We start from the raw sequence: 25,776 nt of genomic DNA on the forward strand, positions 1-25,776 counted from the left end.
GCCATATTAATAATGGGCCAATGAAATATAAGTGACATGCACAGCTTATAGGTCATATCTGCTTTCTTTTTTCCCCCTTCCTATGGGCTAGATGGGGGATGCAGACACAGTTGGCCAGTTTAATCAAAGGGACAAACCAAGAGTTGCCCAAAAAGAAAACAAAAGAAACCTAGATCCCTGAATTACTTTATGGAACAGAGTCATTTATCTGACTTGGAATAACCTGGCTACTGGTGGAAAGCGACTTATTAGAGAAATAAATGTCTACCTTGTTTAAGTGACATATGTTGGGATGTCTTTGTTAGAGCCTCTTAGCTTCTTAAAAATGCAAGCATTTTTAAATATAAAAAGTACACTTGCTCATTTCACAACCTCAGAGATTCATTTATAAATATTGTCCTAAATTTCACCCTTAATAAAGATCTTGTTGTAAAATTTTAATCTCTGAGGTAAATCAAGACAACCTTCTAAGCAAACAATATTTTCAACGCTGGGTAATAACACCAGTGGTACACTTTTTCTTTTTTGGCTTTGCTTAAATTTTATTTAAAAGTTTAATAATAATGAATTATAATTTATATTTGCTTTTAATTTTAATAGATAATTTTGAATATTTAATTTTAAAAATATAAAAATAATTCCATTAAAAATTTTTACATTTATTTTTTCCTTTTTAAAATTATTTTTATCAAATTTGTTGGGGTGACATTGGTTAATAAAGTTATATAGGTTTCAAGTATATAATCCTATGACCACCCAAAACCAAATCTCCTTCTATCACCATAAACTCGACTTTCTTTACCCTTCACTACCCTTCAGCCTCCTTTTATTTCTGGTAACCACCATATAACTGTCTGCATCTGTGATGGGTTTTTTTGTTGTTTATCCTGTTTGTTCATTTGTTGCTTTAAGTTCTATATCCCACATATGATGAAACCATATGGTTCTTGCTTTTTTTCTATCTGACTTATTTTGCTTAGCATGATATTCTCAAGATCCACCCATAGTGTCACAAATGGCAGTAAATCATCTTTCCTTATGGCTGATTAGTATTTCATCATATATATGTCCCACATCTTCTTTATCCAACAACTATCGAAGGACACTTCAGTTGTTTCCACGTCTTGGCCTCTGTGAATAATGCTGCAATGGACACAGAGATGCATATATCTTTGCAAATAAATGTTTTCAAATTTGGGGGGTAGAATCCCAGAAGAGAGGTAGTGGCTGTACCAGTTTACATTCACACCAGCAATGGATGAGGGTTCCTTTTTCTCCACAACCTTTACTAAAGACCCCAAAGAGCCAAAGCAATCCTGAGATGAAAAAAAGTACACATTTGAAAGTTGGAAACAGAATAATTTATGAAAGAAAAACCCAAATAACAGAAGAAAAACAGTACTTGAAGAAAACTACAAAGACAGTCCCCCTCAAGGGTCAAAGCACCAACATCCTTCTAGAAATAAGACAAATCTACCTTAGTCATCCACTTGGTCTTTAAAATGTTCAAGGCATTTTCAACTGTAAAAACTAAAAAACAAAAATTAAACCGTAAGAGTTCAGAAAGACTTAAGTCATATTTAATGCCACCAAACCCACTACATCCTTAGCTGATCCCAGTGTCACTGGAAAAAGTACTTGTCTTTCTCCTCTGGCTTTTTACAGGCTTTATTCAATGGAAAACATTGTATCTCTGGTCTCAGTATCCATGAAAACAGATAGCATTTGGTTCTCTATGATGTGTGTTTGCATGGAAATTACTCTTTAATATACAAAGCATTGCGGAAGCTAAGGGCTTTGTTCTTATTTTAACATCCCACATTGCCTTACAGGCTGGAAAACACCTTACACTGACAATACATAGAGGAACACAATAAGGACCTGAGGCCCAGGTAAGTGTGTGTTTTGTGTATGGATGGTTTTTATGTGTAGCTTCTACAATATGACTCTCCCAATGAGACATTTAATAAAGTTGAAAAGGGGTAAAAAAAAAAAAAGTTAAGTTTACACACTAGTTAACCAGGATTTATCAAAATACCTCTTAAGGAAAAATAAAATAAAATTAAGATTCATTTCAAACAAAACTACCTACGCTTTTAACCATAGACAATATTCCCCTGTCTGGAACATCATCCCTTTTTTCCAATTATGATTTATGAAGTTTTCTACTTTTAACAGTAAGGACAGAAGTGAATATCTGCCCAAAGGTAGAGTTGACTCAATTTTCCCAGACTTTTCAGAAGTATACTCTACTCAGAGGCAAATCAAACACACAAGAATGTTATAAGAACCTGAAAATTGTCCTTCCATTCTTGTGAAGGGTATATTAAGAATGAATACAGACATCTGAACCCCCTTATTTTTAAATTTTATAAGGTCATAAAAAGTTGGAAGATATTTGTACCAGTTCTCCACCAATTTGCTTTATGGTTTGAGAAAGCCAGTAACCTCTCTTAGACTCAGTTTCAAATCTATAAAGAGGTGGACTCAACTATAAAGAGGTGAACTCAACTATTATGAGGTAAACTATAAAGATCCCTTCAGTTCAATTATCTTTTAAAGTTCTATACATTAAAGCAGTGGTCCCCAATCTTTTTGGGGCCATGGACTGGTTTAATGTCAGAAAATATTTTCACGGACCAGCCTTTAGGGTGGGATGGATAAATGTATCACGTGACCGAGACAGGCGTCAAGAGTGAGTCTTAGACGGATGTAACAGAGGGAATCTGGTCATTTTTTAAAAATAAAACATCGTTCAGACTTAAACATAAATAAAACGAAAATAATGTAAGTTATTTATTCTTTCTCTGCGGACCAGAACCAAATGGCCCATGGACTCATACCAGTCCGCGGCCCAGGGGTTGGGGACCACTGCATTAAAGCAGTGGTAGTCAACCTGGTCCCTACCACCCACTAGTGGGCATTCCAGCTTTCATGGTGGGTGGTAGCAGAGCAACCAAAGTATAAATATAGTATAAAAAGATTTAACTAGAGTAAGTTGTTTTATAAAGATTTATTCTGCCAAACTTAGTGAAAATCCGACATAAAGTACTTGGTAAGTAATTATTATTATATGCTTTAACTTGCTGTAACTCTGCTTTATACATTTTATAAAGTAAAGTTACTTCCCTACTTTATAAATCACCATTACTGTGGAACCGGTGGGCGGTTAGAAAATTTTACTACTAACAGAGATACAAAAGTGGGTGGTTGGTGGGTATAAAAAGGTTGACTACCCCTGCATTAAAGTAAAAAAAAAAGTATATCATGTAAGATTGCAGATGCAGCTAGAAATAATATGTTCCTAAAATCCATTAACTAATTGTTCTTCTTTAAGACTACTATCAAAATACTAAATTGTAACTAAGTAGACTTTTTATATTTGTTAAATTATATTTTCACTTAAAGAATCTAATAAAATTCATCTGTAATTGGAAAAAAACTAGTCACTATAAAATGACCTAAATCTAAAACTAGGATGTGATAGAATAATGACCCTCAAAGATTTGTATGTCCTATTACCCAGAACTGTGAGTATATTAGGTTCTGTGGCAAAGGGAATTAAGATTACAGATGGAATTAAAATGGCTAATCAACTGATTTTAAAATAGAGAGATTACCATGGATTATTTAGGTGAGTCCAATAAAATCACAAGGACCCTTAAACATGGAAGAGGAAGACAGGCAAGTTAGAATGATGCAGAATAGAAAAATAAACGTTAAGGTGGTGTGATGTGAAAGACTCCACCAGCAATTGCTGATTTTGAACATGAAGGGGCCATGATCAATGCAGGCAGATTCTAGAAGCTGAAAGGGGAAAGAAAATAGATTTTCTCCTAGAACTTCCAAAAAGGTACATAGCCCTGCTATGTACCTCTTCATTCGCCCATTTCAGACTTCAGACCTCTGGAACTGTGAGATAAAAAATTTGTCTGAAGACACTAAATTTGTGGTAATTTGTCACAGCAGCAATAGGAAACTAACATTTAAGATTTCTAGCATGCAGGTTTCAAAGAGTAAAAAACACAAACCTCCAATCTAGGAGGTGTACAAACACAATCACCTCAGATCTATTGTTGTCTTAGATCCCTCCAACTTCCAACTTAAAGGAAATAATGTATGTGCACCTAACTCAATAAATGGTTGTTGCTTTTATTCTTGAACAATGCAAGGTTGAATCACCTTAACTTTGTTTTCTACCTGGCCCCATTGCAACCAGATTAAATTTTTTTTTTGACAGAAACAGAGAAAGAGTCAGAAAGAGGGACAGACAGACAGGAAGGGAGAGAGATGAGAAGCATCAATTCTTCATTGCAGCACCTTAAGTTTTTCATTGATTGCTTTCTCATATGTTCTTTGACGGGCATGGGGGGGGAGTTACAGCAGAGTGAGTGACCCCCTTGCTCAAGCTAGAGACCTGGGACTCAAGCCAGTGACCTTTGGGCTCAAGCCAGCGACCATGAGGTCATGTCTGTTATCCTACACTTAAGCCAGTGAACCCCCAATCAAGCTGGTAAGCCCATACTCAATTCGAATGAGCCCGCACTCAAGCTGCTGAACTCGGGCTTTGAACCCGGGTTCTCTGCGTCCCAGTCCAATGCTCTATCCACTGTGCAACCATATGGCCAGGAAGATTAATTTATTTTTAAAATCATTGTTTGTGTTTTGGAAATTTGGGATAATGGGGGCTGAAGTTTTGGGGGATAAATAAATAAAACAGGGAGGAAAAATTCTGTCCTCCCCACATCCACTACCACCTTACCATCCACACACATACTTTATAGCTATGAGACCTGGAACAAGCTTCCATACCTCTCAGAGCCCTGGCTTCCCCATCTGTAAGGTTATAATGATAATAATAGCTATGTCTTTTCAAGCTGTAGGATCTTGACCATGTTCTATTCTATATCATGAAATCTTAAAAGAACCGTCCAGTATCTATCCATGGTATCATAAACAATCTCTCTAATGGCACCCTGGAAGAATAGGAGAGATGCTGAACAGCCATGCTTAGTGAATGAAGGTGTAGAATTAGAGAATGATCTCTAAGTTCTTCAATTCTACAATAATATAACTGAATAATTAAGCAGTCTCAGGTTGTTGAAGTATAAACATTTGAGTTGTACTTTTCCCATAACTTCTCCCTCCCACCTATTCCACCTCGGATCCCCTTGACCCCTAGATATTCCAGTTATTACCAATAGATCACTCATATTCCATAATGTTTTAGTATCTTTCAAATCCTTAAAGACTCAGTTCTATTGTTTTTATAACTTTAATTTTACATTCAATGCAAGGTCCTCTTTCTACCCTCTATCTCCCAAGACAAGCTAGAATGGTGGTTGTAGTGGTTGGAGTTAGGGGTGGTCCTATTCAACCAACTTCTCCCTTTTTCCTTCCTCCTGCACTTCCCTTTTAAGGTTGGGCTAAAAGACAGCTGGGAGAAGCCAAGGTCTCTCTATAGGTGGCCTAGTAGGGATGTTGCCTGCCCCACTCAGGTGGTTTTTTTGTGCTCCTCAAGCTAACACCAAACTGACCACTGGATCTCTCTGTGAGGCAGACATCCAAATACTGACTGTGGAGCTGCTGCTTCTGCACAGTGCCCTTTCTCCTGCACATTTGTCATATCGGTGTTAGATTTCCAACTTGAACACTGACCTCTTCCTCCCAATCTTCACCTAGCCCCTGCCCCAGCCCTTTGTTGCTAAAGTCTCTCTGCCCAAATGGCCTCTTTGGATGGGTCACCAGCAAGATGACTGGCCATCTTCTATAGTGTCCCCTTTCTCCACACTTAGGATGGCATCAGGGGCTCTGATGGTCCAGTAACTCAGTACCTTCCAGAGAAGAGATGAGCATCAGTCCCAACTCAGAGGGACACTTTGCAGGGAGGGGACTGCTGGATGCTACCACCAGTACCTGCCTAATCTTTACACATGATTCTCATGAGCCCTTTATCTCTCAACCTCAGAGAAAGCTCTGAGCTCTTGCCCCCACAAAGAGAAAAGTAGGAGAAACAGGCTCTCTTCAGGAACCATAACCCCTTTCCAAAGCTACCTCTTCCCTCCCAGTCCTCCCCTTATTTGGCTGGGCAAGTGGGGTGAGTAAGAGCAGCAGTAAAGGCCACCCCTCCATAACACAGCAGGTGATGGCTGAACACAACAGTTCATGGTCCCTTAAATCTGTGAAATGTTATAATCTTTTGTTTTAACCTATAATGGCTAATTCCAGTACTCACAACTACTTCCATCCTGTTACCCCAACTTCTATGATGACCTGTTTATCAGAAGCCACTTCTCCCTGTTGGTGATCCTGTCATGCTAAGGGTGAAACTATGAAGAATTCCCTTGGATTTCCTAGAGCTAAGGTTAGGAAAACAACAAAATAGACAAAACTTACCTTTTAATACCCAGCATTCTCACCGACAAGCCAGACTAATCCTTCCTGGATCCCAGAAATCTCCAGGCTCAAAGGACTTTCTGCACAGCAGTTACTGGTAGGTGTGCCAAGGTGTGAGGCTTTCATTAGTTAAAAGGCTCTCCAGAAGAACCAAAAGTAATCAAACCTCTTTTAAAAATTGAATTCCCAAATGTACAACTTCTGGCAGAATGATCCAGGTAAAGAAGCATTTGTTGAGCCATTTACCCTACCCATTTATACATAGGGTCCCATCTGATTCCATTCCCCTCTTAACACACCTTGATCTTTTTCTTTCTCTTCTCCCCAAGGCCCAGAATTTTCAACCTGGTCAAGCATTCACTGCTAACACTTCTGAGTGTGATTTCTCACAGCTCACGCAGTTACTTTCATGATAAACATGTCTTTGGGTAACGACCACCATCCCAGCAGTAGAGCAGAAAAGTGAAGATCAAAAGGTCACCTGCTGTTGAGGAATCTGATTCCAATACACCTAGCATCAGCGTGCACACATATACACATATGCATTTATCACAAACTCAGCTTGATCCCATACGAAGCATGAAAACATATTAGGAAAAATATTTCTTTTAAATTTCAGATGTTTAAGAAAAGCCTTATCTAAAGAGAGAGAGAGAGAGAGAGAGAGAGAATATGACCAAATACTTTATTGTGCAGGTGCTGCAATGGGGAGAGGGGTTAAGGAGGGAAGAGAGAAAGAAAAGGCCAAAGTTCCTTTCCATAATTTAACGTAACCGCAGATAGATAATTAAAGCTGACTTACAAGTGTTTTCAACAAGAGAGCTAATTGTGCCTTAAACACCTGGCCAGTCTCCAAGTCATGAGAACAAAATTCTGGGTACCATTTGGCCAGGGCACTGTTATCTCTGCCCAGCAGAATGGATTCATTACCTTCAACATAACAAAGCAGTCACAAACACAGTAATTTCATGGCTTATCATATACCTGTATTTGAATTTTCCAAATATTGACTTGGAATTTTCTACCAAGAAAAAGGAATTAAATGATTCAACAGACTTTCAGTTTAATGAAATTACACAAATATTTACCAAACTCCTGCTATCTATGCAAAACTATACCTACCTCAAATGGAATTAGGAGAAAATCTCAGTCATATAGCATCATATCCACTACCATGAAACAAAGTAGTAACTTCCTTGAATTAGAAATTCAGCTACTCAATGATTTATTGATGCAGGAAGACAAAACTATCCAACTTTAAAATAAATCACATCAGGGTTTAGTGATTAAGTAACTGCCCATCCTCAGCTTGTATAAAAGATACCAAAGTTGGATCATAAATTCTTGATTCATGGTAAAGATGCTAATTCTCTATTCAAAGAGTAAAAGTATACTAACAGGAGTTCTACTCCTCTCAAGGGAAAGTGGAATACAATATTAATGTAAAATCATGGTATTTTACATGAAAGGTCATAAAACTAAGAAAAACATGCATTCAAATAATGCTTAAGAAAATTTCCTAAAACTGCTTTTAAAATTTTTATGTCGGCTAAACTTAGTTTTTTGTTTATTTTTGTTTTCTTTTTATTTTAATTTATTGTGCTTACATAGATTCTAGTGTCCCCTGAATACATCCTCCTCTCCCCCACATTCCCCAGTATATCCCCCTTTCCCCACTCCATAATGCCCTCCCCCCTTCCCTCCAGGACTTGCTTTTCTGCTCTCATCCCATCCTATCATCCCCTTTCCCTCTGTCCGTTTTCCCTCTGGATCCTTTGATCCCTCCTCTGTCTCTATTCTATTTCTCAGTTCACATTGTTCATGGAATTCCTCAAATGAGTGAGGTCATATAACATTTTTCTTTCTCTGCCTGGCTTATTTCACTCAACATAATAATTTCCAGGTCCATTCATGATGTCGCAAAAAGTAATACTTCCTTCTTTTTCATGGCTCCATAGTATTCTGTTATGTATATGTACCACAGCTTTTTAATCCACTCGTCCACTGACGGACACTTGGGCTGTTTCCAGATCTTGGTTATTGTAAACAATGCTGCCATAAACATGGGGATGCATTTCTCCTTTTCAATCATTGACGTGGTGTTCTTGGGATATATTCTTAAAAGTGGAATGGCTGGAACAAAAGGCAGTTCTATTTTTAATTTTTTGAAGAATCTCCATACTGTTTTCCACAGTGGCTGCACCAGTCTGCATTCCCATCAGCAGTGCAGGAGGGTTCTCTTTTCTCCACATCCTCGTCAGCACTTATTATGTGTTGTTTTGTTGATGAGCGCCATTCTGACTGGTGTGAGGTGATATCTCATTGTGGTTTTAATTTGCATTTCTCTAATGATTAGTGATGTTGAACATTTTTTCATATGCCAATTGGTCATCTGTATGTCCTTTTTGGAGAAGTGTCTATTCGTTTCTTTTGCCCATTTTTTGATTGGATTGTTTATCTTCCTGGTGTTGAGTTTTACAAGTTCTTTATAATTTTTGGTTATTAACCCCTTATCAGACATATTGTCAAATATGTTCTCCCATTGTATGGTTTGTCTTTTTATTCTTTTCTTATTGTCTTTAGCTGTGCAAAAGCTTTTTAGTTTGATATGGTCCCATTTATTTATTCTGTCTTTTATTTCACTTGCCCATGGAGATAAATCAGCAAATATATTGTTGTGAGAGATGTCGGAGAGCTTACTGCCTATGTTTTCTTCTAAGATGCTTCTGGTTTCATAACTTACATTTAAGTCTTTTATCCATTTTGAGTTTATTTTTGTAAATGGTGTATGTTGGTGGTCTAGTTTCATTTCTTTTTGCAGGTAGCTGTCCAATTTTCCCAACACCATTTGTTAAAGAGGCTATCTTTACTCCATTGTATGCCCTTACCTCCTTTGTCAAATATCAATTGTTCATAAAGTTGTGGGTTTATTTCTGGGTTCTCTGTTCTGTTCCACTGATCTATGTGCCTGTTCTTATGTCAGTACCATGCTGTTTTGAGTACAATGGCCTTGTAATATAACTTGATATCAGGAAGTGTGATACTTCCCACTTTATTCTTCTTTTTCAAGATTGCTGAGGCTATTCGGGTTCTTTTTTGGTTCCATATAAATTTTTGGAATATGTGCTCTATATCTTTGAAGTATGTCATTGATATTTTAATTGGTATTGCATTTAATTTATAAATTGCCTTGGGTAATATAAACATTTTAATGATGTTTATTCTTCCTATTCATGAACACAGTATATGCTTCCACTTTTTTGTATTTTCCTTTATTTCTTTTATCAATGTTTATAATTTTCTGAGTACAAGTCTTTAACCTCCTTGGTTAAATTTACTCCTAGGTATTTTATTTTTTGTTGTTGTTGCTGCAATAGTGAAGGGGATTGTTTCCTTAATTTCTATTTCTGACAGCTGGTGTATAAAAATGCCTCTGATTTCTGAGTATTAATTTTATATCCTGCCACTTTGCTGAATTCATTTATCAGGTCCAGTATTCTTTTGACTGCGACTTTACGGTTTTCTATGTACAGTATCATATCATCAGCAAATAATGATAGTTTTATTTATTCTTTTCTAATTTGGATGCCTTTTATTTCTTTTTCTTGTCTGATTGCTGTGGCTAGGACTTCCAGAACTATGTTGAATAAGAGTGGTAAAAGGGGGCATCTCTGCCTTGTTCCTAATGTTAAGGTTATTGCTTTTAACTTTTGCCCATTGACTATGATGTTGGCTGTGGGTCTGTCATAGATGGCCTTTATCATGTTGATGTATGTTTTCTGTATTCCTACTATGCTGAGAGTTTTGATCATAAATGGGTGCTGGATTTTATCAAATGGTTTTTCTGCATCTATTGATATTATCATGTGGTTTTTCTCCTTCTGTTTGTTTATGTGATGAATCACATTGACTGATTTGCGAATACTGTACCAGCCTTGCCTTCCCAGAATAAATCCCACTTGATCATGATGTATTATTTTTTTCATGTATTGCTGGATCCGGTTTCTGTTAAGAATTTTAGCATCTAAATTCATAAGGGATATTAGCCTATTGTTTTCTTTCTTTGTGTTCTCTTTGCCTGGTTTTGGAATCAGAATTATGCTTGCCTCATAAAAGGAGCTTGGAAGTTTTCCCTCCTCTTGAATTTTTTGAAATAGCTTGAGAAGGATAGGAAATAGTTCTTCTTTGAATTAGTTCAGTAGAATTAGACTGTGAAGACATCTGGCCCAGGGCTTTTGTTTATTGGGAGTTTTTTGATAACTGTTTCTATCTCATTTGTTGTAATTGGTCTATTTAGGTTTTCTGATTCTTCCAGATTGATTTTTGAGAGATTTTGTTTTTCAAAGGATTTGTCCATTCACCTAGGTTGTCTAATTTTTTGGCATACAGTTCTTCATAGTATTATATTTTCTTACAATCCTTTGTATTTCTGCTGTGTCCATTGTTACTTCTCCACCCTCGTTTCTAATTTTATTTATTTGAGTCCTCTCTCTTTTTTTTCTTGGTGAGTCTGGCTAAGGGTTCATCAATCTTGTTTACCTTTTCAAAGAACCAGCTCTTGGTTTCATTGATCCTCTGTATTGTTTTATTAGTCTCTATGTCATTTATTTCTGCTCTGATCTTTATTATTTTCTTCCTTCTACTTCCTCTAGGCTTTACTGGCTGTTCTTTTTCTAATTCTTTTAGTTGCAGGGTTAAAATTGTTTATTTGAGCTTTTTCTAGCTTCTTAAGGTATGCCTGTAATGTTATGAACTTGCCTCCCAGGACTGCTTTTGCTGTGTCCAACAGATTTTGAGTTATTGTATGCTCATTTTCATTTGTTTCAAGAAAATTTTTTATTTCATTTTTGATCTCATTGTTGACCCATTTGTTATTTAATAACATGCTGTTTAGTTTCCAAGTATTTGAGTGTTTTTCAGTTTTTCTATTGTAGTTGATTTCTAGTTTCATGCCATTGTGTCAGAGAAGACGCTTGATATGATTTTAATCTTCTTAAATTTGTTGAGACTCATTTTATGCCCTAACATGTGGTCTATCTTAGAGAATGTACAATGCACACTAAAAAAGAATGTATATTCTGCTGCTTTAGGGTGAAAGATTCTGAAGATATCTATTAAATCCAGTTGATCTAGTGCAGGGGTCCCCAAATTTTTTGCACAGGGGGCCAGTTCACTGTCCCTCAGACAGTTGGATGGCCAGACTATAAAAAAAACTATGAACAAATCCCTATGCACACTGCACATATCTTATTTTAAAGTAAAAAAACAAAACAGGAACAAATACAATATTTAAAATAAAGAACGAGTAAATTTTTTTTCTTTTTTTTTTTTTTTCTTTTCTGAAGCTGGAAATGGGAAGAGACAGTCAGACAGACTCCCGCATGCGCCCGACCGGGATCCACCCAGCACACCCACCAGGGGCGATGCTCTGCCCACCAGGGGGCGATGCTCTGCCCCTCTGGGGTGTCGCTCTGCCGCGACCAGAGCCACTCTAGCGCCTGGGGCAGAGGCCAAGGAGCCATCCCCAGCGCCCGGGCCATCCTTGCTCCAATGGAGCCTTGGCTGCGGGAGGGGAAGAGAGAGACAGAAAGGAAGGAGGGAGGGGGTAGAGAAGCAAATGGGCGCTTCTCCCATGTGCCCTGGCCGGGAATCGAACCTGGGTCCCCCGCACGCCAGGCCGACGCTCTACCACTGAGCCAACTGGCCAGGGCTAGAACGAGTAAATTTAAATCAACAAACTGACCAGTATTTCAATGGGAACTATGCTCCTCTAACTGACCACCAATGAAAGAGGTGCCCCTTCTGGAAGTGTGGCGGGGGCTGGATAAATGGCCTCAGGGGGCCGCATGCAGCCCGTGGGCCGTAGTTTAGGGACCCCTGATCTAGTGTGTCCCTTAATTCTGCTGTTTCTTTTTTAATTTTCTTTCTTGAGGATCTATCCAGTGATGTTAGTGGGGTATTGAAATTTCCTACTATTATAGTATTGCTGTTAATCTAGCCCTTTATGTCCATCAAAGTCTGCTTTATATATTTAGGTGCTCCTATATTAGGTGCATAGATATTTATAATGGTTATCTCTTCCTGTTGGATTGCTCCCTTTATCATTATGTAGTGACCTTCTTTATCCCTTATTATACTCTTTGTTTTAAAGTCTACTTTGTCAGATATAAGTATTGCTACCCCAGCTTTTTTTTTTCATTTCCATTTACATGAAATATTTTTTTTCCATCCTTTTATTTTCAGTTTATGTGTATCTTTTGTTTTGAGGTGGGTCTCTTGTAGACAGTGTATGTATGGGTCCTGTTTTCTTATCCATTCAGCTGCCCTATGTCTTTTGATTAGAGCATTTAATCCATTTACATTTAAGTTTACTATTGATATGTAGTTATTTATTGCCATTTTTTTCTTTAAATCTACATTCCTCTTTTACTAGATTATTTTTTCCCCAGCTTTGTTCTGTCTACAGCAGGCCCCTTAACATTTCTTACAGCATTGGTTTGGTTGTGGTGAATTCCTTGAGTTTTTTTTTTTTTTTTTTTTTTTTTGTCTGTGAAGCTTTTTATTTCTCCTTCAATTTTAAACAATAGCCTTGCTAGATAAAGAAGTCTTGGTTGTAGACTCTTGTTCTGCATTAGTTTGAATATTTCTTGCCATTCCTTCTGGCCTCAAGTGTTTCTGTCAAAAAGTCAGATGTCATCCTTATGGGGGTTCCTTTGTAGGTGATTAATTGTTTTTCTCTTACAGCTTTTAGTATTCTTTCTTTATCTCTTAGCTTTGCTATTTTGATTATGATGTGTCTTGGTGTGGGTCTCTGGGTTCTTTTTTAATGGGATTCTCCCTGCTTCTTGAACCTCTGTGACTCTTTCTTGCATTAATTTAGGGAAATTTTCAGCTATAATTTCTTCAGTCAGGTTCTCTATCCCTTGTTCTTTCTCTTCTCCTTCAGGAACCCCTATTATGCAGATAGTTTCTCTTCATGTTGTCATAGAGCTCTCTTAGAGTTTCCTCAGACTTTTTGGTCCTCTTTTCTTTTTTGCTGTTCTGCTTCCATGCTTTCACTTATCTTGTCCTCTAAGTCACTGATTCGATCCTCTGCTTCATCCAGCCTGCTTTTAATTCCTTCTAGTGTAGTCTTCATTTCTGATATTGTGTTTGTCATTTCTGTTTGGTTCTGAATCTTTATGATTTCCATGTCTTTTTTTTATTATTATTCATTTTAGAGAGGAGAGAGAGAGAGGAGAGAGAGACGGGGGGAGGAGCTGGAAGCATCAACTCCCATATGTGCCTTGACCAGGAAAGCCCAGGGTTTTGAACCGGCGACCTCAGCATTTCCAGGTCGACGCTTTATCCACTGAGCCACCACAGGTCAGGCCTCCATGTCTTTTTTGATGCTTACAATTTCTTTACTTTGGTGTTCATTAAGTCCATCCATTGTAGCTTTGAGATCCTTAAGCATCCTAACAATCATTATTTTATTCTCTGCCTCTGGTAATTTGATTACTTCCATTTAATCCAGATCTTTTTCTGGGGATTTGTCTTGTTGATTCATATGACTTAAGTTCCTCTGTCTTCCCATTGTTTCTGTCTGTGGCTTGCAGGCTTGTTCCAGTTGTGGTCTCCTTACCTAGTAGAGCTGCTTTGAAGTCTTGGTTTGTTTGTTTTCAGTTTACTTAACTCGGTGGTAGGCTTGTTTACTGATCTCAGTGGTGGCTTATTTGAAACTATCCAGGAATGTGACCTCTGAGAATCTGAAGGCGGGTTCTGCCAGCTGCTCTCTGAGCGCAGGGCGCATTTTCAGCTTCAGTACGGAGAGGTGTATCTCAGATCTCCCTGGAGACCTGAGTTACTGCCCCTCTAGCCCACTTCCTGCTTTTGGCTGTGTCTTTCATGCTGATTGGAGCTGGAGAGCTTTCTGGAGGTGGGTCACCCAGAACCACTTTTAGCTTGTGCTATGTGGAGGGATCAACCCCTCCCCCAGCTATAGCTGCCTCTGCACTGGATGAGTCAGCTTCTCAGGTCATCCCAGGCATTCCTCTACCTGTCACCATCTGTCTCACTCTCCCTACTTTCTTTGTGGAAGACAAGCCAGTCCTCTCAGCCCTCTTTGTCCCCGGAGCCCCAGGAAAGTGGCTGTGAGTGATATTTTCTGCTCTGTCCCTTTAAGGCACCCCCGTCACTTCCCACATACAGAACTTTGCTCTTTTCCCCTCTCAATGCTTTCCATCTGTCTCCTCCAGTCCCTGGATTTTGAGGCTGGGTCTCTGGTTCTGAGACTGAGGGCCCCCACCTTTCAGGGTCTCTCTCCTTGTAATGAGAGCCCTTCTAGACTCTCAGCCTCAGCCTCCCCTTGCTCCTAGATGCAGGGGAGCTCCCACCATGCCCCCGCATGCCCTACCAGGATCGGTGTGAATTCTTCTTTGCTTCCTGGTTTTTGAGACCTGTTCTTTTGGTCCAAAGTTGGTTTATCACTAAATTAATTTGTAATCCAGTTTGGTGGTGTGAGCTGGGAGTCTGTGCATCTGCCTATTCCGCTGCCATCCTGGAATCTTGAAAACTTAGTATTTAAGGTAACCATAATATATCTGCTATTTAATCCACAATAGCTAATGTTTAAATTAATATTATTTAAGAGAAAGTATAGCCTAACCAGTGGTGGCACAGTAGACAGAACATCAGCCTGTCAGGCTTAAGTCTCAGGTTTGAAATCCCAAGGTTGCCAGCTTAAGCGCGGACTCATCAGTTTGAGTGGGGTGGCCAGCTTGAGCCCAAAAGTCTCTGGTTTGAAGTCCAAGATTACTGGCTTGAGCGAGGAGTCACTGGTTTCACTGGAGCCACCACCCCCAAGTATGTTTGAGAAGCAATCAATGAACAACAAAAGTGCCAAAACTGTGAGTTGATGCTTCTCATCTCTTGTCCCTTCCCCCCTACTCATGCAAGCAAAAAGAGAGAGAGAGAGAAAGAGAATGTATAGCATAAAGATTAACAACAACCTCTGGAACTAGACAATTTGGGTTTTCTCCTGGCTCTAACATTTACTATCTATGTGACATTGGGCAAGTCACTTATTTGTCCACCTATAAAAATGAAGGTAATAATAAAAATACTCACCACATATGAGTACAATACAATAGTATAAGAATTCACTGAGTTAATACACATAACATGCTTTGAATAATGCCAGATTCATAATACAAATTATATAAGCATTTGCTACTATTATAAAGAAAATTTCTCAATAGAAAAATCTCTTCAAGGTGTTACTGTGTGTTCTTTCTACTAGATAAAACATTAAAAAGAGAGCTATTTAATTATTAATATCATTTCTAAATATAATGTTTAATTATAGCACGGAATCAATAATTCCAAAATATGTCAAAATGGCAGTTCACCAAATGCTGAAGATGTTTTGCATCTTGTATATCAGCCTCTAGGGGAAGCACAGACTTCTTCCCCACCCTCATCGCTACTCCCTCCTCCCAAATTAGTCATAATAAATGATTAAGAAAGTGCAAGTTCAAGGATATTGATGGGCTATGTTTTTTTTGTTTTTGTTTTTTTGTATTTTTCAGAAGTGAGAGGAGGGCGGGGCAGAAACAGTCCTGCATGCGCCTGACCGGGATCCACTCGGCATGCCCACCAGGGGGCAATGCTAGGCCCCTCTGGGGCATTGCTCCACTGCAATCAGAGCCATTCTAGCACCTGAGGCGGAGGCCATGGAGCCATCCTCAGTGCCCAGACCAACTCTGCTCCAATGGAGCCTTGACTGTGGGAGGGGAAGAGAGAGATAGAGAAAAAGGAGAGGGGGAAGGATGAAGAAGCAGATGGGCACTTCTCCTATGTGCCCTGGCCACAGGAGAATCGAACCCAGGACTTCCACATGCTGGGCCAATGCTCTACCACTGAGCCAACTGGCCAGAGCAATGGGCTATATTTTATAGACGTTGAAGCTTTCAAAGATGAAGGCAGAGTGCACACCACATGGTCTCCTCTCTCCTCAATCCAACAACCAGCTGACCTGGAGCAGGGCAGACAGTTTGCACTGACTCTTCAGATGCAGTTGCCCTTTTCTTGAGTCAGACCCTAAACCAGCCTGAACAATGAGGAGGGGAAAGATCATCTCCCCCTGTTGACACCTTACTCTCTGGCCCTAGGGGGTGCTCCAGAGCAGCGCACCTTCATCTGCAGCTGTCAGATCTCTGATGAGGAGTATGGGCTTTAAACCACACAGGCTGTTTGGCCTGCTTGGGTTTGAAATCATTTGGGCCTTAGGGAAAAGCACCAAAACATAATCAGATCCAGCTTTATGGAGTTCTGTCTTGTAATCCTGGTCCCAGCTAATGGTAAAGTGTCTCTCTTTGTCTTCCTTGTGCATTTATTTCTTTCCACACTCACAGGGAAGATGTTCTGAATACAATCTTACCATCATTTCTAACCATTAATTTATCACATAAATATATGTTTCCCTACTTTACATATTGCCTTGGGCTTAGTCTACCACAACATCTTTTTAAAACCCCTTGAACAACACAAAAGAATTCATAAAGCAGATATTCTTTTTTTTTAAGTATATCAATTTTAAACTTTTAAATACAAAGTTGTATTGTTTTATTGTTTAGAAAAGCAATATTTTTTCTTGTAATAGCTACACACTTCCATAAATTTACAAATACAAATTAAGAAATCTTTGGAAATACTTACTGAAATAGTTTAGGTGTAATGTTCTTTTGTTTTTTGGATGGGTTGTATTGTTTTCAAAATTAACTTTCTTCTTCCTGGAGTGATACTGTTAGTATAAATAATGATTCTTCTCTACTCACCATGTACAATCTTACTTTTCTCAAAGTAATACTAGATTAATTATTAGTGAGATGAGTTAAAATGGTACTTTGAAAATAAACTAGATTACATCCTTCTTAGACACATCCATATAAGATGTTACCAATAATGCTACAAATCAAATCGCATTTTAAATCCAAGGGACTATTCCAATGCTTTGTCACACTATGATTTTGTTAGCTGAAACACAGAATACACTGTCTACAATGTAAAAGAAAACAAAATACTGTTGTTATAGAACTTGATAACTTGGTCCTAATTGTTATTTATCCCTTTAGATAATAACAATTGTATCCCATTATAGCAGCTGGGATACAGAAATGAACTAGGATGCAAAGATAATTAAGATAAATAAAACTACAAATAAACCTTGCTTACATTATTAAAATACGTCAAACTATGAGATTTTGTAAAACGGACAGGTTTTACTTTAATAAGGTTTACTCATACTACCTTAGATTTACATTGTAAGTGCAATCAAATTATTCTCTCTCCCTACCTAATAATCAATGGTGAATTACTGGTACTAAGATCCCAATGGGAAACTCAAAACATAACTTTACTCTTGCCTCTTACTTCTGTTTAGTCATTTAAGGCTGGATAATTTTTTTTATTTTGTACATGCCTTAGTTCAGACATTGCTCCTGAAAATGGAACTACATGCAATGTTCACATTTATCAAAGCTCAACAGAAGTCCCTCCAGAAGCAGGGAACACTGCTGCAATTCCCTCTTTGAGTTAATCCCAGACCTACTGCCTGCCCAGTCACCCCAGTATTACCTAGAAGCATTAATGGATTGTTTGGGAGCACTGAAGGTACTGTCAGCTGTCCCCTGATGTCTTTTCGTAACACCTCACTGTACCTGAGGTGCTATCTGGCAATATGTCCACTGACATTTTACTGTACAAAATTTCATTACCTGTTTTCTCTTCAGTAAAAAGGAAAAGGTTAGGAAAACAACTATTCAGTCTTAATTGCAATATACGTTTGTTTAATCCCTCAAAGGCTATGTAATTAACTATGCTTTTTCAACCTTAATACATTTTCCAAGCAAAACAAATAGCATAAACTCTCATACATAGTAGTAGCAAAACCTAATCAACAGGCACTTCTAAAATCTTTCATCAAGATATGACAAGGCTGATTGTCTAAATTTCCTTCCTTATTCTCTAGAAAAGGTGCTATAAGAAATCACATCGGCAAGGCACCCCAATGAGAGTGATCATTTCTAAGGTTAAATGTGACCATGTTTCTATGGCAATTTCAGAGAAAGCAAACACTCTGACCAAAGTTACTGAGATTATAAAACAAATCCACCTCAAGAAGTTCAATGCTATTTAAAGAGCTGAATCACACCTCAGAAGAAGCACCCTCAACCAAAGCCACCAGGGCATGCTCATGGCACCCCTTAGAGGCAAGGCTAGCCAACCCCATTGAACAATCAGGTTGCTTCCAAAAATTCACCCGTAAGTTGATTATTTAGAAGTTTTAATACATATTTCTACAACCAAAAAAAGAAATCTATAAATGCTGATTAATTCCCAGGTCAATCTATAAAAGCCTATTTAACTTACAGTGTGCATGTATCTAAAATTTTTACATAATTTTTCAGTTACACTTAACTTCCCTTAATAACTGTTTCCATTTTTAAAATGCTTTCAGCCTGACCAGGTAGTGGAGCAGTGAGTAGAACATTGGCCTGGGACACTGAAGACCCAGGTTCGAAACCCCAAGGTCACCGGCTTGAACGCAGACTCATCCAACTTGAGTGCATGCTCACCAGCTTGAGACAGGGTCACTGGCTTGAGCATGGGATCACAGACATGACCCCATGGTCACAATCGCTAACTTGAAGCCCAAGGTCACTGGCCTGAGCCCACGGTCACTGGCTTGAGCAAGGGGTCACTGGCTCAGTTTGAGCCCCTGGTCAAGGCAGATATGAGAAAGCAATCAATGAACATCTAAGGTGCCACAGCTTTGAGTTGATGCTTCTCATCTCTCTCCCTTCCTGCCTGCCTGTCCCTGCCTGTCCGTCTGTCTTTCTCTCTCTCTCTCTAAAGAAAAAAAAAATGCTTTCAGAGCTCCAATTTAAGATTCCCTATTTTATTATTCCATAGAATAATACATATTCTTATGCCCCAGGTATTTGTTCCCCCTGTATATCAATCTACAAAAGAGAATACAAGCCTGCCCAAACTCAGCTGTCTGCAGGAGCATGGGAGAAGTGGGCCTGGTGTAAAACAACATATGTGCAATCCATATACTGATAACAAGTAGAACACCTGCCAAATTGTTCTGCTTTTAACATACAGGGCAGGACTAACAGAATGACCGAAGATAGTAAAGTTTGCAATCCTTTCTGGAGTTATCTATTTCCATGTGTTCTGATTGGGGGGTAGAGGGAGGCAGTGGCACAGAGAAAGGATAATTTACCCAACAAGCTTTGGGACCCAAGATTCGGACTCTTCTGCCACTCTCTCATATGTTCATATTGTTTCTAACCTAGAAAGTATTTATGGATTGTGGAGAATCAGCATAAGAGCTCACAGTCTCCAGTTAAGCAGATGCATATATAAATCATAACTTGACGTTGTATCAGTAGCTCTCTGTGCCTCCCTTCTCTACATTAGAGGGTTTGCTGTGAGGATATATTGTATGAAAGCTCCTAGCTGAGTACTTGACTCATAGCACTTAATAAGTATGAATGAAATTTTCCTTGCCCCTCTGAGGAGAGTCATAATTTTGATACAGGTCAACAGGTAACCAAGTCACATCTGCAGCTCAGAAACCCACTACACCAGCCTCACAATGAACATGACAGAATGAGAATGGCCATGATACAAAATAATGAGATGTAAACAACACTGAAACCATCACTAGCTGTTTCAGCACAGGTCTGCAGGTCTGAATACCTCATTCCCAACTCCTATGCCCACATAACCTATGTCCATGAGATATAAGCGAAAATGTCTTTAAAGGACTCATACTTAAGAAGAATCAAAAAAATAAAAAAGGTAGAACCCCCCCCCTAATATGTTCCATATAATGGAAGAAAAATCTACTTATTTTAAAATATGCATGTATCTCAGTTCCCACCCTCTAGTATATGGAATAAGCTACATTACTTTCTATTTCCAGAACATTACAGATTTACAGGAGCTATAAACTCTAAGCCAAAATGTCAAATATTTTAAACATGTAAGTTTGATATCAAGTACCAGATAGACCAATGGTCTAATTTCTTAAATAAAAATGTGTTTAAATTCAGAATAGTACATAATTGTTAGATATTATCAATTTTGCATGTAAGTAATTTGTCATTTTAAACCACAAGTCATTAAGAAGCAATTAAGATGGAGTCTGTTATAATATTGTGGTATACAACAATGCACTTACCAAAAAACATGCAACATTTATCAATATCAATGCTGTCAAAAATAATCACACAAAGAATGCAGGGAAAATGGACAGATTTTTTTTAAAGCCTCATTTAATTCTCATGTTAAATTTTTTAAAATTTAGTACTAGGCATATAAGTAAAGAAACAATTACAGTAGAAAGAAGACTTTCTGAATATGTGTAAGGATAAATGTTACTGTTTTCATCAGCTAAGAGGGAAACTGTTTTCTCAACAAAACATATGTTTTCATAAATTATGGAGTAAAATTTGCCTAAAACATTCCTCATATTAATATGCAAGACAGTTTGTTTTCTAACATGATAGGGAAATGCACTATTCTGATTCATCTAATATTCGAGTTAACAGAGAATTTGCATTCAAATAATTAGAATAGGAACAATGCCTTAATTGAGATGAAAAGAATTTAATATTTAGTGATTCATAATCTTTCAGTGGTTCAGAAATTATCATGAATACTAATTATCACTGCACTAAGGCTATTTGGAACCACATTTAATAATTTAATTACTATAAAATGTACAAAAGTCTTTCTTTTGTGTATGTTTCAATGCCAAATAAAAATAACCCTTGGCAAAGCTGTGAAGAATGTATTTTCTGTCAATACAGACCATGTGCTATATATTTCTTACATGAACTAGACCATTTTTAAGAAACTTTTATTTTTACTACATTAAAGTAAACAAACCATGAGCAGCAGGTTCAAGATATCAACAGAAAAGTCCCTGATGATCAGAGAGAGAGTGAAACAGAGCCCATCACCTGACTCTTTCCCCACTAGACGGGAATCAAGGCCCCTTGGGACAGACCACAATGTACCACCACCAGGCTCTACCTGAAGATTAACTGACCAATCTCAATGACCTTAGGCAATCCTCTAGGCAGCAAAAATATTTGGAGCAAATCTGAAAATATAAGGGCTGTAAAACTCTAACCAAATTTTATTACATAAACCAGAAGTATCAATGGTTCACCCCAGATATGTATATAGATACATGTGCTTATATATGCATGGAATATTTCTGGAAGGATACAAGGAAAGTGTTAACAGCTGCGGGGGTGGACTATGTAAGTGGGAGTGTGGAGTGACTAAGAATTTTCTCTTCATACTCTTTTACAACATTTGATTTTTTTTATCAAAGTATATATTACTTTTTCAATAAAGCTTAAATTTAAATAATAATTCACTTCATTTTCTAGTATCTGTCATTTTAAAGGCCATTTACTAATTGTTTATTTTACTATTAAATAGATGAAAGATCCAGTTGATACTCTGTTGCCTCCCTCTTTTCTTGTCTGAAAGGAAACTTCAAAATGAAAGAGGTATCACTCCTCAGCAAAGATCCTTTTGGGAATATAATAAACCAGCACATGGTACAATTTAAAAACTGCAAATTTAACCTGACCTGTGGTGGTGCAGTGGATAAAGTGTCGACCTGGAAATGCTGAGGTCGCCGGTTCAAAACCCTGGGCTTGCCTGGTCAAGGCACATATGGGAGTTGATGCTTCCAGCTCCTCCCCCTTCTCTCTCTCTCTCTCTGTGTCTCTCTACCTCTTTCTCTCTTCTCTAAAAATGAATAAATTGAAAAAAAAACCTGCAAATTTAGTTGCAAGAATTTGTATATTTTTTACACTCTGTTCCTTTTATTTTTTTATAGCAGTATGGAGCCCACTGTTTTTTACGATAGTGTATTTTAAACTGTCTTGTAGTTCTTATTTTCACACTACAGGACCACATTTAGTATCAGTATCTTAACACCCAAATGGTGTATCTCTTCAAATACTGTCTGATCTCACTTATGTGGAATCCAAAGGGGAAAAAAAAGATACAGAGAACAGATTAGTGGTTAGTAGTGGGATGTAGAAGTGGGCAAAGGGTTGAAGAGAATCAAAAGGCACAAACTTCCAGTTATAAAATAAACAAGTCATGAAGATCCAATATGCAGCATGGTGACTATTGTTAATAATATTACATAGCATACTTGAAAACTGCTAAGAGTGTAAATCTTAAAAGTTCTCATCACTATGTATGGTAACAAACATTAACTAGACTTATCACAGTGATCATTTCACAATATATACAAATATAAATATATATCAAATCACATTGTACACCTGGAACTAATATAATATTGTATGTCAATTACACCTCAGTAAAAAAAATTTAAAAGAACGTAAACAAAATGTATGTTTCCTAAATGTGACATGTTTTGAGCTTCAAAACAACATGCTTTCTGATCTGTGGATTAAAAGAAAAAAAATGATTTATTTTTTTATCCAAATTCACACCCAGAAAAGAACACTCCCTTTTCACAATCTACAAGTCATAAAATAAGATAAACTACTACAAGACATTTGCAACTACCACCCTACTCTTCTTTTATTATAGAAATCTCCTTGTTGGTTTTAAGCATCCATGTGTCAGTGTTGGGGAAAAAAACCTAGACCATACTTGGAGCTAAGTCAGGGATCGGGAACCTATGGCTCGTGAGCCAGATGTGGCTCTTTTGATGGCTGCATCTGGCTCCCAGATAAATCTTTAATTTAAAAAAAATAATAATAACGTTAAAAACATAAAACATTCTCGTGTATTACAATCCATTCATTTCCTACCACTCATGTTCATGGTTGTGGGTGGCTGGAGCCAATCACGGCTGTCCTCTGGGACAACACCAAATTTTTATTGGATAATGCCAAAGGTACACGGTGGTTGTATGGCTCTCACGGAATTACATTTTAAAATATGTGGCGTTCATGGCTCTCTCAGCCAAAAAGGTTCCTGACCCCTGAGCTAAGTGGATGTACTGTGGGTGCAACCTACCCACCCACACTAGCGCTGGGAGCCCCATTTTAGAGCTTTGGAAAGAGACAAGCAATATGTGGTGTTTACACAGCTAAAACCTGAACAAGTGTTTTAAATGTATTAGCACATCATGGACGTTAAAGAATTAGTTCCCAGTCCACCTTTCACTATCCTCTTTGGCATTTATAGATAAGGTTTCATATTGACTGTTTTACCAAAATCGATTTTATTCTCACATGCACATGATTACTCCCTCACATGCACATGATTACTCCCACGCATTTACGCTAAGAAGCCCTTTTCCAAAGCCTGAAAGAGAGTTCTGACTTCCAAGAGACCTTACCCTGATATCAGACATCCAAAAGATGAAATCTCAAACAGGAAACGAGCCTCAGGTGGAAGACAGAAAGAAACAAGGGAGGGGTGAAGCTTACAAAAATCTTGCGAAATGGATAAAGAGAAACCCCATCTGACTGTTGAGGGCTCGGGAAGCATTTTCCCTGGATGTGGTGTGACCGCAAGGACCCAGGAAGATGCTTAGAGCATTGATTGCTTTCCAGTCGCGCTTTCTGCAGCGCAGAAACTCGGGGCTTCTCCACCATCGCGGTCTACTTTGCCGAAGGTCCACTGAAAAAAAATCTCCCTGCCTACCTGAAAAGTTCACGCTGTTTAGGATTTCGGGACCGTTTGAATCTAGAGGATTTTTATTTTCACTCGAGAGTAAACTGCATTTCCTTGACTGTGGGGGAAAGTTAGCCTTTCGCTGGAGAGCCCAGCACTGCCATCCCGTGGGTCTGCGTCTACACTAAATCCTCCCCTTCTTCCGTCAACGCTTTAGTGAAGCTTTCGGAGAAAATGAGGAAAAGCATCCATCAAACCGCAAAGACATAGAGCGGAACTCCCCCCACCTCCCCACCCCCGCTATCGGGAAATCAAAAATAAAAAGTCACTTCTGTTTCTCAAGGGCGAGAGCTGAGTATGGGAACCTCCCGAGGAGGAAAGAGGGTTTGGTGGTGAAGGATGTGGAGACAACAACGCTGAGCCTGCGCTGCCTCCGGACAGCGCGCGCGTTGCCCGGGTTGCGGACCCACCCACCTCCCGCACCCGCTCCCGGCGGCGTGGCCTCGCTTACCTTGATGATGCTGCTGCGCCGGGGAGTCGCCCGCGCCGCCTCCAGGAGGCTCGCCTCGCTGTCCGCCGGGGCCCCTGCGGCGCCCGGCGGCACCACGCCGCTGCGGCGGTCCCTCGACCGGCCCCCGGGAGCCGCCGCCGAGCCGTCCCCGGAGGCGCCGTCCAGGCCCGCTCGGGGGTCGTCCTCGCCCCCGGCTGCGTCGGGCAGCGCGGGACCCTCCCTGCCGGCCGCGCCCTCGGCCATGGCGGGGCGCGCTCCGGGCTCTCGGGTGGGAGACGGCGCTCCCCGCAGCGGAGTCCGGCCGCTGGGCACGGATGCGCGCCTGCACCGAGCGGCGGCCCCGCCAGACTTTGTTTCACCGCCCGCCGGCCGCGGCGGCTGCAACTTTCTGGAGAGGAGGCATCGCTCGGGGAGAGACGTCCGCGGGCGTCAGTCCAGGAGGCCGGCGGTCCGCCGGGGGCGGCGGCGGGTGTGGGGCGGAGAGTGGACGGGAGGGAGAAGGAGAGGCGAAAAGGAGAGGGAGGTGTCCGAAATGGGATGCAAACGCCCGCTCTGCTCAGACAAAAGGCACCAGGCGTCTGGCTTGGCGGCCTCCGAGGCCAGACGCCCGCGGCCAGAGAGGGGCTGGAGACCGGCGACCGCGTCCAGCGCACCCGCCACCTGCCCGCGGACAGCCGCGCGGCGACCTCAGGAAGTGCGGCGGCGGCGGCGGCCTCCACTCCGCTCTGTTGTGACAGGGCGCGTAGACTTGTTTTGACAGCCGTGGGGATTGGCAGGCGTCTGAGCCTCTCAGGAGTCTCGCCTCGCCGAGCGGGGTCGGCCCGACCAATCCCCACTGCGGAGGGGTGTGCCCGAGCGCGGAGAATGGAATGTGTGCTGGGACCCGAGCCGGCCCAGCGGGCTCCGGCACTCCGGCGAGGGTGCGAGCGCGTGTGCGCACCCGCCGGCGCTCCGAGTATATTTTAGGAAGTTTAGGTCTTCGAAATGAGCTTGAAAATGCAACAAAACTGCGGGATAAAAAAAAAGAAGGGGGACTCAAGAGAAAATCTTAAGCAAAGCAATTTGGAGGAAAGGGAGCGTTGAGTATTAGTGTCAAAACGTTTGGGGTGACGGAGTGTAGCTTCACACATCAAGGGGTTCACTGCAGGTTCTCATGCCACCCCTTAGAGGTCAAGTCCATGCTGAGATAA

General features: G+C 39.8%; 1 protein-coding gene across 1 annotated transcript in view; it reads right to left on the minus strand.

Moving 5' to 3' along the window:
• Positions 1-25,008, minus strand: part of PLCL1 (phospholipase C like 1 (inactive)) — a 387,263-nt gene extending 362,255 nt beyond the window's left edge. The window contains exon 1 of the mRNA XM_066280316.1: positions 24,587-25,008. Coding sequence (XP_066136413.1) covers positions 24,587-24,829 — 243 coding nt within the window. The 5' untranslated portion in view covers positions 24,830-25,008. The remainder of the gene's footprint in view (positions 1-24,586) is intronic.
• Positions 25,009-25,776: the final 768 nt, after the last annotated feature.

The sequence above is a fragment of the Saccopteryx bilineata genome, chromosome 5 (genome assembly GCF_036850765.1).
Source record: "Saccopteryx bilineata isolate mSacBil1 chromosome 5, mSacBil1_pri_phased_curated, whole genome shotgun sequence".
Classification (NCBI taxonomy): domain Eukaryota; kingdom Metazoa; phylum Chordata; class Mammalia; order Chiroptera; family Emballonuridae; genus Saccopteryx; species Saccopteryx bilineata.